This window comes from Myotis yumanensis, unplaced genomic scaffold, assembly GCF_028538775.1.
Source record: "Myotis yumanensis isolate MYYU_CA2020_CCGP unplaced genomic scaffold, mMyoYum1.0.hap1 SCAF_19, whole genome shotgun sequence".
In the NCBI taxonomy this organism is placed as follows: Eukaryota; Metazoa; Chordata; class Mammalia; order Chiroptera; family Vespertilionidae; genus Myotis; species Myotis yumanensis.
This window is the reverse complement of record NW_027223770.1, coordinates 25,638,439-25,650,184: the sequence shown is the minus strand read 5'-3', so window position 1 is coordinate 25,650,184 and position 11,746 is coordinate 25,638,439. Positions and strand designations below refer to the sequence as shown.

The window sequence follows — 11,746 nt, the reverse complement described above, 5'->3', positions numbered from 1 at the left end:
AACAAGAGAAAAAGTAGAGGCTTAGTTAGGTGCTAGCTTCTGGTCCTAGATGGTGGCAATAACAATAATATTAATAACTAGAGGCCTGATGCATGAAATTCATGCAAGAGTAGGCCTTCCATCCCCCGGCTGCCGGCACGGGCTTCCCTCTGGCACCCGGGACCTGGGCTTCCTTCACAGCCCCGGCTTCATCCGGAAGGTCGTCTGAAAGGACATCTGATCTAATTAGCATATTATGCTTTTATTATTATAGATAATAGCACAAGTTCTTAACATGTTCTTAACATGTGTGAAGTGCTCCTCCAAATGCTTCAGATATATTAACAATTTCATGTTTACTGGAGCAGGTTTTCCTACTATGTCCAAGAGATTAGAAACTCGGAGCAAAAGCATGTTACTGGCTGATGGCAGAGCCACTCTAGGAATGGGAGGCTTTCTCATACGCCTGATGACTCTTGAAGGCGATAAAAGGTTAGGCCACTCAGTGTGGGAGAGGACAAGATCCTAGAAAGTAGAAATATTCCACCATTGCCTGGGCAGCAGCAGCCTCGCTGCAACAAGGCGGGGATTTCTTTATTTTTAACATCAGGATACTAAGGATGCTGCTGCCAATACTGCATAAAACTCAAGAACACTTAGCAGTGATGGCGGACTTCCAACTGAGCCATCAAAGTAAATGTAGAAGAAATCTCCAGGTAGAAAATAGCATCCTCGGGAACTCAGAGAACACACTTAAGTATTTGAAGCCGGTACTTAATCTTCTACTATTGAACCGCGGGTCTGCCCATGCTGGGGTCAATCGGAGTCCATTTATGATACCACCCGTAACACTGCTCACTTCTGTTGTCTGGTCTTCACAGAGGGCGAGAGGGCAGTGATCAGAACTTAGGGCTGGGCCTCATAGTGATGTCCATTTCTCTTGTCCTTACATTTCCTTTCAGCCACAATTACTCTATGATCTTGTTTTGAATTCTTTTTTTCTTCTCTCTCCATTTGACTATGAGACAGAAGTATATTATAAAATTCATTAGTACTTCCTGACATACAGATTCTTTAAAGGGTCTCTCTCTCTCTCTCTTTGTTAATCCTCACCTGAGGATATTTTTCCATTGCTTTTTTAAGAGAGAATGGAAGGAGAGCGGGGAGAGACACAGAGAGAGTAGCATCAATGTGAGAGAGACACACCGCTTGGTTGCCTCCCGCATGCATCCCGACCAGGGCCAGGGATCGAGCCTGCAACCAAGATACATGCCCTTGAATGGAATCGAACCCGGGACCCTTCAGTCTGCGGGTCCAAACCCGCAGCCAAACCAGCTGAGCCAAACCAGCTGGGGCTAAAGTATACCTCTTAAGAGGAAATGGGATGAAACAAGCCATGGGAAAAGATGGGTGAAGAAAGTTTTGAAGGGAGTAATCCACACAACAGAGCAGAATGGGAGCGATGGCCAGTAGGGAACTGGGATGATGCTAAAAGGAAAAGCAGTCCCTGACACAGGAGGTAGTCAGGTCCAGAAAGGCTGAGTAACTGTTGGCTGCCTGACAGCATAAACTGTAAGAGGAGAACGAAATACCATGGTTTTAAAGATGGGCTAGAGGCATTTTCCCAGCTACCTTGTGTCTCCCCCACCAGGATATATTTAATAGATAAACATCTGATTTTACATAGTGCTTACATAAATACTCATGTTAACTACAACTGTGTATGATCAAAGGAACTCACAACAAACACCACAACCAGGGCTTGGCATACCTAAGATGCACAGATGAGCGTTTTTGTTTTTTTTACATTTTGGAGACAGAGCAAAGCTCAGGGCAAAAGGACTGCATTCCCTGAAGTTAACCCACAGAGCCCCTCATGCCATGTGACCGCCTAGACTGGGCCTAGCATCCTGTCCCCTTTTCCTGACAGCTCGGCACTCCTGGGCTTCATCTCTGAACTCCCCCGTTGACTGCACATGCTCTTGATAAGCTACGAAGTCTGGATCTGAGGTTATTCCCCACCCCGCCCGCATCAGGCTTCGCGGAGTTCACACACTCTTTATATTCACGAATGCTAAGGCTAGACCCAAAGCTCTCTTATGCCTTCTTGCCAGCCTGCCTCTATCCTAGGACCCCCTTAACTCCACTGCACTCACTCGAGCCTTACTTTGATTTTCTGTCCAGTTGGTCCACCGTTAGTCCCACATCGAACTGTTTGCTGGGCGTTTCTACACGCACGTCTTGCCTTATGCCAAAACCAGCGAGTGAGGCCACATCCATTGCTCGTCCCCTAGTCAGCTCCACTTCTTAACAAGCCTCCAAAGAACATGGTATCTATGAAAGAGAAAAATAAAAGGATGAAAAGACAGTTGAACTACTGAGGAAGAAATCACCAAGAAATTGTTTAAAAAAATAATAATATGAAGTGATATTAAAAAATAGCAAATAAAGTTTCAAAACATATAATAGAGAACTGAAATGCATAAATATGTCACAATATATGTTTATATACTATATGCGAGTCCCCTAGAACCATGGGAAATGCAAAAAATTCACTGCCGATAACTCATTCTCAAATTGCACCCCCCCCCCCCCCCCCCCCGCATGGGGCATGTGCCTCACATTGGGAACCACTGTCCTAACTCCAAAAGGCCTAAGTCATAAGGGTGTGGGGAGGTTTAATGATGGACATAAATCACTGCAAATGGATTTCCCACAGGGTGGGGGAAGGGGAAGAGAAAACATTTAACTTCCTCTATATGAATTCAGGACTAGAAGGACAGACTACTAAGTATAGCTGTGCAAATACCTCAATATTTGAATAACACAGAGATATTATGCAGCTCCATCTTTGCCATTAAGAACAAAGGCAAGGCCCTAGCTGGTTTGGCTCAGTGGATAGAGCATTGGCCTGTGGATTGAAGGGTCCTGAGTTCGATTCTGATCTAGGGCACATGTCCAGGTTGAGGGCATGATCCCCAGTAAGGGGAGGCAGTCAATCAATGATTTCCTCTCATCATTGATGTTTTTTTCTCTCTCTCCTTCCTCTCTGAAATATATATATTAGAAGCCTGGTGCACAAAATTTGTGCACAGGTAGGGTCCCTAGGCCTGGCCGGCGATCAGGGCTGATCAGGGCCTTCCTGCTGCCAGCCAGGGCCTTCCTTCATTCCACGCTGCCCCCTGGTGGTCAGCACACATCATAGTGAGCGGTCGAACTCCCAAGGGGACAATTTGCATATTAGCCTTTTATTATATAGGATTTTTTAAAAAAAGAACAAAGGCAAGTAACCACTTTCTCTTTCCCTTCCCTTGTCTGTGGCTCATGCGTGGATGGAACTGGGGATTCATCTCCCCTACTCCCTAAGTCTTCTTTTCAGAGGCTTTGCATGGATGGTGTGGCCAGAGCACAGCCCTCCTTCCCTGGCCTCTTCCTTTAGTTTCAACTAAAAAGACCCCTTCTGTATTCCTACTATATATGACACCCCAAAATCCAAATACAAGCAAAGGAATATGACTGATCTGAGCCTGATAAAGATACACTTTTTTTTTTTGGTTTAAAGTCAGTGTTCATAAACATGTGTAACCCACAAAGGCCCTTTTTCTTTTACAAGGAGTACAGCTCGGCTGGTGTGGCTCAGTGGATTGAGCATTGTCCCATGGACCAAGAAGTCCTGGGTTCAATTCGCGTTCAGGGCACATGCCCGGGTTGTGGGCTTGATCCCCGGTAGGGGTTGTGTAGGAGGCAGAGGCAGCTGATCAATGATTCTCTCTCGTCATTGACATTTCTATCTCCTTCTCCCTCTCTCTGAAATCAATTATATATATATATATGTATGAAGGGGTATAAAGAGTTACTTCTACCCGGATACTGTTATTTGTGCCCTCTCTGTGGTTTTGAGTCCCTCTTGGTTGAAGCTAGCATGTCCTCCCTAAGTTGTTCTGCCTGGGTGACTATACTTCCAGACCTGCCCCCGCCCCCCGTCCCCCATAACGCCTCCTGGCAGAATTGCTCTTGCTGTACCCTCACAGAGGGAAACAGGAGAGGTGAAGAGCCCTGCGGATGCAGCCGATGCAGGTCTCAGACGGATTCCCTGGGGAGCACAGGCTGGGTTTCTCTGCCCCTCTTCCCTTGGCCTTGGCGGAGCTCCTTCCTCTTTTGGCTCAGGGTTAGTGATCTTGCATGGCACAGGGCGCCAGGGGGCGCCAGGGGACGCCTTTCAGCGAAAATAAAAACACCTCCCTGCAGCAAGCGAGCTGGGAAGCTCCCAGTTCTAAAGAGAGGCTGTTTACCAGAAGAGCATACATAACAAGGGCAGGTCTGGCTGCAAGGCTGGGACCGCGAGGCTTCAACTGCCACCAAGGGGACCCCAACTGGTCAATCACCTGCAAGATGAAGGCGGTGAGGATGCTGTTGGCCTGGCTGCAAACACTCCTCCTCAGCAACCTGCTCCTCGCAGAAGCCTATGCATCTGGAGGTAAGATGACAATCTTTCCTTCCTGCAGCAACTCAGGGCAGCAGGGAGGGGCAAGCCCCCTGTTTCCCAGGCCTCACAGATGACAGGAAAGGAAGCTTTTAGCCAGATTCTAAAAGCTACCCCCGCTTCTTTTCCTGGCCAGGGGGCTTGCAGCTCCATCTTTGCCATTAAGAACAAAGGCAAGTGGCTACTTTCTCTTTCCTTTTTCTTGCCTGTGGCTCACGAGTGGATGGAACTGGGGGTGGGGGTGGGGGGTTCCTCTCCCCCTACTCCCCGAGGCCTGTTTTTTTTTCCAGAGGCCTCCAGGGATGGTGTGGCCAGAGCACAAGCCCTCCTCCCCCAGCCTCTTCCTGGGGCTCTCCTGCTGCGGGCAGTGGGAGCTCGGAGTTACCTCCAGGCAGCGTACGAGGCTCCCCTGGTGCCTGCCCGCCCGCCCGGGTCCAGGCTTTTGCAGCCTTCTCCCAGGAGGGAGTGTCCCTAGGGCAGGATGGCCAGAGCCGCGGAGAAGGCACCACCAGAGTTTATGTAACGTGGAACGACCACACGGGGATGAGTTTCAGGCCCGGCTGCCCACCTCACCGACACCCCCAGCCAGGCCTTCTCCACGGGGGCCACAGGGTCCAGAACAGCGACCCTCGGCACGTGTGTAGTGCTTTCCGGCTTTAAAAAAAAAAAAAAAAGCGAGAGCTTCATGCAGCCCTGGCGCGGTTTTCCACGCGTCCAGGGTCTCGCAGCCCAGGGGACCCCAGCTCCCCGGCTCCAGTGTCTGAGGGGGCTCCTCTTCCTCACAGGCTGCTTGTCGGACAGCGGCCACCTGTACCGGGCGGACCAGTCCTCCCCGGCGCCGGGCCTCCGCTGCCTCAACTGGCTGGATGCGCACAGCCGCCTGGCCTCTGCCCCCGAGGCGGGTGAGTGTCCGCCCCGGGCGGGTGGTGGGAGGGCGGCGGCCTCCGTCCCGGCCCCCAGTCCCCAGCCCCGGCCCATGGCGCCTTCTCTCCCCTCTCAGGCGCCGGCAACCACAGCTACTGCCGCAACCCGGACCGGGACCCGCGCGGGCCCTGGTGTTACGTCAGCGGCGAGACGGGCGCCCCCGAGAAGCGGCCCTGCGAGGACCTGCGCTGCCCAGGTACCCACTCGGGACCCCCGTGCCCGGCGCTGTGGAGGGGCGGCCGCTCCCGCTGGCCCCACGCCCTCTGATTGGTCAGGACTGTCTCCAGGCCGCGGGGCGCAAAGCCCATTGGCTGCTGCCGCCGCCCTGAGTGAGCTCAGCTTCCGGGGGAGCGCCTTGTAAACAACGGAAGCGGGCGAGGCCCAGCCCCGCGGGCCCGGTCCGGCGCCCTTAGCGATCCGTTCAGCCTTGACTGAACAAGTTTGTGGTTTCCCTGCTGTGTGTTATCTTGTGCTCACAACCCGCCTCCACGGGAAGAAGTAATTGGGGGGGGCGGGATCAGAGAAGTGACTTAGGGAGGCAGTGAATGGCAGCGTTCAGATTTGAATCCCAGGTTCTTAGATTCCAGGGCGCCGGCGTGTTGCTCCCGAGGCAGCCAGACAGTTTTCTAGGCTCCAATGGATACGTGTAAAGATGCAACCTGGGGATTGGCACACACACAGCGTGGGCTCCATAAATGGGAGCTGCCCAGGGGAGTCGGGGGTGACGCTTGCAGAGGATGGCAATGGAGCTGGGTGTTGGAAGATGGCAAGGATTTGGACCAGTGGTTCTCAACCTTCTGGCCCTTTAAATACAGTTCCTCATGTTATGACCCAACCATAAAATTATTTTCGTTGCTACTTCATAACTGTCATGTTGCTACTGTGATGAATCGTCATGTAAATATCTGATATGCAGGATGGTCTTAGGCGACCCCTGTGAAATGGTCGTTCGACCGCCCAAGGGGTCGCGACCCACAGGTTGAGAACCACTGAGGACAAATGAAGACGTGGGAGGCGGGAGAGGCCCTTTCTTAGGGCCTTGCTCTCACACTGGCCTTGTCCCAGCGATGGTGTGGCCCTCGCAGGCCTGGCCTTGCCCAAAGGGGAGTTTGGTGTCAGTGTGTGCAGGTCATTCTGAGCTGGATCCCTCAGCTCCCCCAGCACACGCGACGGAAGGTTTGGCTGCGGCATTCACTCTGACCACCCTCTGATGAGAGTTGTTTTTCCACTTCTCCTCCAGAAACTGTGTCCCAGGACCTGCCAACCTCCAAGACAGAAACGGAGGAGGCGTTTGCAGTGCCAAGTGGAGATGAGGGGCAGCTGTTTGCTCCTGCCAATTCCCTGTCCGTCCGGAGCCAGGCCGCAACTGTGCAGCCCGTGATTGGGATCGTGCAGGGGGTCCGGGCGAACTCCAAGGAGAAGGACTTGGGGATCCTGGGTATGACTGCTCCACCCCTGTCCTTATATGGGATTCATGAAGGAATATTTGCGTATTGTCCGGGGCATGGCTAATGCAGACTTGTGTCCTTTCCTTGGCAGGCAATGTGCTGGGCATGGGCATGATAGTGATCATCATTGCCATCGGAGTTGGCATCATCTTTGGATACACCTACAAGAGGTCAGTAGCTTCTCTTCTGGGCGTCCCTCAGAGGAGGGGAGAAAGGTACACAAAGTCGAATCAGATTCCTTTATGGCATTCTTACCCCCCAAAAAAGTGAGGCCCTAGCCTGTTTGGCTCAGTGGAAAGAGCGTGGGCCTTTGGCCTGAAGGGTCACAGGTTCGATTCCGGTCAAGGGCATGTACCTCAGTTGCAGGCTGGATCCCTGTCCCTGGTAGGGGCACGTGTGAAGGCGACCAATCGACATGTGTCTCTCACATCGATGCTTCTCTGTCTCTGTCTCTCCCTTCCACTCTCTCTAAAAAACAATGGAAAAAATATCTTTGGGTGAGGAGTAACAACAAAAAAAAAAAGAGAAAGGGAAGTGTGGAAAAAGGGGAAACCAGCTCAAGATGTCTAGTAGACACTTGGTTCTAGTCCACAAACCCCTTCCTTTGATGCGTTTATTCCTGACCCCAAAGCCTTGTGAGGTAGGAGTTCTCATTCCCCATTTTACCGACGAGGAAACCTTTGTCAGAGAGGTGAAGTGACTCACCCAGGGCCACTCTGCCTGGGAGTGGCAGAACATGGATTGAAGCCCAGCTTTTCTGACACCCAGTTCCCCGATGTGTAATCCGGTGTGTCTGGTGTGGACGTGAGTGGCATTGCAGAAATCAGGCCCGACACTCACTGCAGGGATCCAGAGATTGCACTCTTTCTGGGAGCTAGAAAACTCTGCTACTAAAGAGCTCCCCAGCCACCACTTTTGCCACTGGGGCCTGAATTTCCTGAGCCGTAAGGATCTCCTCTAGGACAGGAGGAAGAAAGTGAGTTGGAGGACAGAGAGCCTGTTTGCTCACTCCTCATAGCATAGGGAGCCAAAGAGGCTACCTGGGGAACTCAGGGACGTGACCCGTGGCTGGGACACAGGAGGAGGAATGCTTGTTTGAGCGATCATGTGGAAAGGCTATCGAAGTCCGTCACAGGTGCGTGATGATAAGGCCGAGTTGCGTTCCTTTCTACAGGACTGTCTGACTTTGGGGAAATTATTTGCCATTCTTGGTCAAAATCAGGGGACCTCAGCCCCGAGTGTAATATTTCTCTCCAGTGTCTGAGGAGGCTTTCTGTAAGGGAAGTGACATGGTAGCCTGCATTTCCCAGTGGCCAGAGCCATGTCTGAGCCGGTAGCCCCAGTGATCACCCAGCATTAAATAAATCTCAGGTGTCCTTAGAGGTGATACATAGTCAGTCTGCTCATTTACAGATGAAAAAAGGAAGTGTTTGTAATAACAACAAAAGCAACAATAGGAAACAGCAGATGCCAGACATTGCTTCAGGCAGTTTACAGGCTGTAACTCCATTCTCACCATCACCTTAACAAATGGTGTGGTTTCTCTGATTCTGGGGAGAGCTTGCCTTTAGCCCAGGTGTGGTTTCCTGCTCTATAGTCTGTACTGTACTGTTATTATCCCCCCCCCCCCCCCCCCCCCCCCCGCTTTTACAGATTAGGAAATTGGGACAAGAGAGGAGGTGTACCTTGCCTGAGATCACACCCCTAGCATTTGGTGAGGCCAACTCTTAGCACTGCCTCGAACTCGCTATCTGTGTGACTGTGGGCAAGGTGCTTCTATTTCCTGCCCCAGAGCATTGCTGTGGCTAAGGCATGTGACTGAGGCACATGACGGCTTAGCTCTGTGGTCATAAACTGTTTTTCTTTTCTGTAAAATGTGGGCACTTTTACTAGTGCCCTCCAAGCCAAGCCTTCTTCCTTCTCTGGTTTTCTGTGATTCAGGAAGCAGAGGTACAGAGAGGGGAAGTACTGACCCGAGTGAGAGGATTCTCCTGATTGCCAGTCTAAGGTTGTTGCCCTTGGGATGTGCCGGCGGGACGGTTGGCTTGTTCATTTCAGAGTGTTAGATGGAATGGTGCGGTGGCCCTGACCTACAATTTGTTGGCAGAATCAAACCATGTTGGCGGAGGGTAGCCCTCCTTCCTCAGCCACTGGCCGCAGTGGACTCTCTTCCAATCTTGTGACCGTTTCCAGGCCTCCAGGTGAACTGGCTAAACATTTTTCCAAGGTACTGGAGTCGAACCCACGACCCTACAGTCCCCCAGGCGGATGCTTTATCCACTGAGCCAAACCGGCCGGGGCTAAACATTATTCATCTTGAGCTGGTTTCTCATGCCGGTGAGGGGGCCAGGCCTTTCTTGCAGGTTCACTCCTTCAGACTGTCATGTGATTTCCCTGAGGCCTAGAATTTACCTTCCGGTAAACTCAGGGCAAGGCAGGGTAAACTCAGGGCAAGGCACGAGTCACCAGACTCCCTGTTACTAACCACAAGACCCCCTCCTCCCTTTCCTCTGCAAAAGTACACTGAGTACAGTACAGACTATAGAGCAGGAAACCACACCTGGGCTAAAGGCAAGCTCTCCCCAGAATCAGAGAAAAGACTGTTTTGGAAAGAGCTGTTGAGTATAGATGTTGCTACTCTGCACCTCGGTTTCTTGACTGTGAAATGGGGATATATCCCTCCTCCACACACACCATACCTACCCACCCCAAGAGTATCATAAGTTTTAAATGTAAACAGAGCACCCATCAGGTTAAACAATTACAGTAGCAGCCAACATTTATTGCATGCTTTCTTAATAAGGAAGGCTGGCCCTAGCCGGTTTGGCTCAGTGGATAGAGTGTCGGCCTGCAGACTAAAGGGTCCTGGGTTGGATTCCGGGTCAGGGCACATGCCCGGGTTGGGGACTTGATCCCCAGTAGGGGTCGTAAAGGAGGCAGCCGATTGATGATTCTCTCTCATCATTCTCTCTCTCTCTCCCTTCTCCCTTCCTGTCTGAAGTCAATAAAAAAATATATATTTAAAAAGAGAGAGAAATCTAGTACGTCAGCCACTGGGTTGCTGTGACTGCAGCTAGCACCTGCCCTGCCTGGGCCTGTCGAATGAGCAAAGCCATGCAAGAGACACAACCTGAACGCGTCCCTCTTTTCTTGCCAGGGCGAAGGGCCTGAAAGAGCAGTATGACCAGAAAATGTATGAGCGGGAGATGCAGCCAATCACCCTGCCCTTGTCTGCCTTCACCAACGCCACCTGTGACATCGTGGATGAGAAGACCATTGTGGTCCACGCCAGTCAGACTCCAGTCGACCTTCAGGAGGGTGATGCCCCCCTTATGGGCCAGGCAGGCACTCCTGGGGCCTGAGCCCCCCACAATGGGCAGGAGCCCCGTGCCGACACTGGTGCAGGATGGCCTACCCTCCTACAGCTGGGAAGATCTACACTTTTTGTTGTGGTTAAAACCCTCCCCCCACTTTTTTCCCCCTTTTGGTTTTTGGTGAACCCTAAGACAGACGCGGGTTGCACCGTTAACTGAAGGTGAAGTTGGGTAGGTTGCTACCAATGCTCTTTCTCCAACCCCTGCAGCAGGGTTTTGTCCGTGGATGGGGACAGTGGCGGCTGCCACAGCAGTGCTGCCGACAAGGGCTTGTGACACTGCCTGTGTCCTGGAACTGAATCAGGGACGGACAGGGAGCTCCCCTGGGCTCCTCTGAGCTTTATGATCTAGTGTGGCCTCAGTCTCCACCTTTCCGTTTGTTCTCGGCTGTCTTGAGTGGCGTACGCTGTTATTCATAGTTCAGGCCAAGCAGTTTGAGAGGCAACATTTAAAAAACTGTATTTAGTTTAAACAGTATTTGGGATGGAACTCCCTACTGACCTCTGAGAACCAGAAATGAGTTTGTACAATAATCAAGTGTGGGTTGAGAATGGGATCCAGGCTGGGGGTACTAGGTGTGCCCCAACTTGCTGGCGGTGACATGCCTTGACAGTAGTGGGCCAGGCTAGGCCCAGTGACTTCCTGTTTGAAAGGAAGGTGCTCGGCAGCACGTATACTAAAATTGGAACGATACAGAGAAGATTTAGCATGGCCCCTGCACAAGGACGACAAGCAAATTCGTGAAGAGTTCCATATTTTTTTTAAAAAAAGGACAGGAAGGACTGCACTGAACATTTCGCTTAGGAAGAGGGTGAAGGATGCCTCAGGCCGCACAGGACCTGAGGTGGGCCTGGTGCCCCCCAGACAGTCTCTGACCAAGGTGGACAGTGACCTCTTCCTTTTGTGGGGTTAAGACAACAGCTTACCTGTGGGAATTATACTGCGGGGCCTTGTGAGCTGCCTCTGAGAATGGAGCGAGGTCACGACCCCTAACTTGTAAAACAGTCATAAAATCATTGGACAAGACCCTAGGGTTCCCCAAGCCCAGAGGGCGAAAGGGACACCCAAAGTCATAAAGTGACCAGCATGGGCCAGAGGAGAGGACATTTCCCCACCCACTGTGCTACACTGTGCCAGCGGCGCGGCAGGGCCTCCCAGTCCTGACGTCGAATTTGGAGGCCTTAGCAATGCCACAGAGCTTCCTTCCCCAGGGCCCTTCTGCCCCTCATGGAGAGCGTGGGGGCGTTTGTGGGGCCCATTCTCTCTAGCAAGTGGTTGTTCCTGGGGGTGGTTTGCTGAGGGAACCCAGGCCTCAGGGGGTCCTTTGGGGTTCAGTGATGCTGAAGAGAACATCACTGGTTTCTACTTTTCTATGAAAACATTTCTCTGTGTACATGTTTTATATACCTCATTCTGATACTTGCATATAAAGCGCAGGAAATTGCTCTGCATTTTACTTGTATAAATAAATTTTTTAAAAAAGAAAGGACTGCACATTGCCAAGTCTATGGGGTGTCGTGAATACTCCTCCCATGAGT

General features: G+C 51.6%; 1 protein-coding gene and 1 non-coding gene across 2 annotated transcripts; both read left to right on the top strand.

Moving 5' to 3' along the window:
• The first annotated feature begins 4,232 nt into the window (after positions 1–4,232).
• On the top strand, positions 4,233–11,694 carry PIK3IP1 (phosphoinositide-3-kinase interacting protein 1). Its single transcript, XM_070399886.1, has 6 exons — positions 4,233–4,456; positions 5,248–5,364; positions 5,463–5,582; positions 6,627–6,824; positions 6,926–7,004; positions 9,992–11,694. Exons 1-6 carry the CDS (start codon positions 4,372–4,374, stop codon positions 10,194–10,196), a joined length of 804 nt encoding a protein of 267 aa, XP_070255987.1. The 5' UTR covers positions 4,233–4,371; the 3' UTR covers positions 10,197–11,694.
• Positions 10,866–10,968, top strand: LOC138998208 (U6 spliceosomal RNA). The gene has a single exon (XR_011469081.1). It is a non-coding gene; the product is annotated as a U6 spliceosomal RNA (small nuclear RNA).
• Positions 11,695–11,746: the final 52 nt, after the last annotated feature.

Coding starts and splice junctions, on each gene's coding strand:
- PIK3IP1 (XM_070399886.1), top strand. CDS start 4,372: ATGAAGGCGGTGAGGATGCTGTTGGCCTGGCTGCAAACACTCCTCCTC. Junction 5,365..5,462: donor GGCCTCTGCCCCCGAGGCGG/GTGAGTGTCCGC, acceptor CTCCCCTCTCAG/GCGCCGGCAACCACAGCTAC. Junction 5,583..6,626: donor CGAGGACCTGCGCTGCCCAG/GTACCCACTCGG, acceptor CTTCTCCTCCAG/AAACTGTGTCCCAGGACCTG.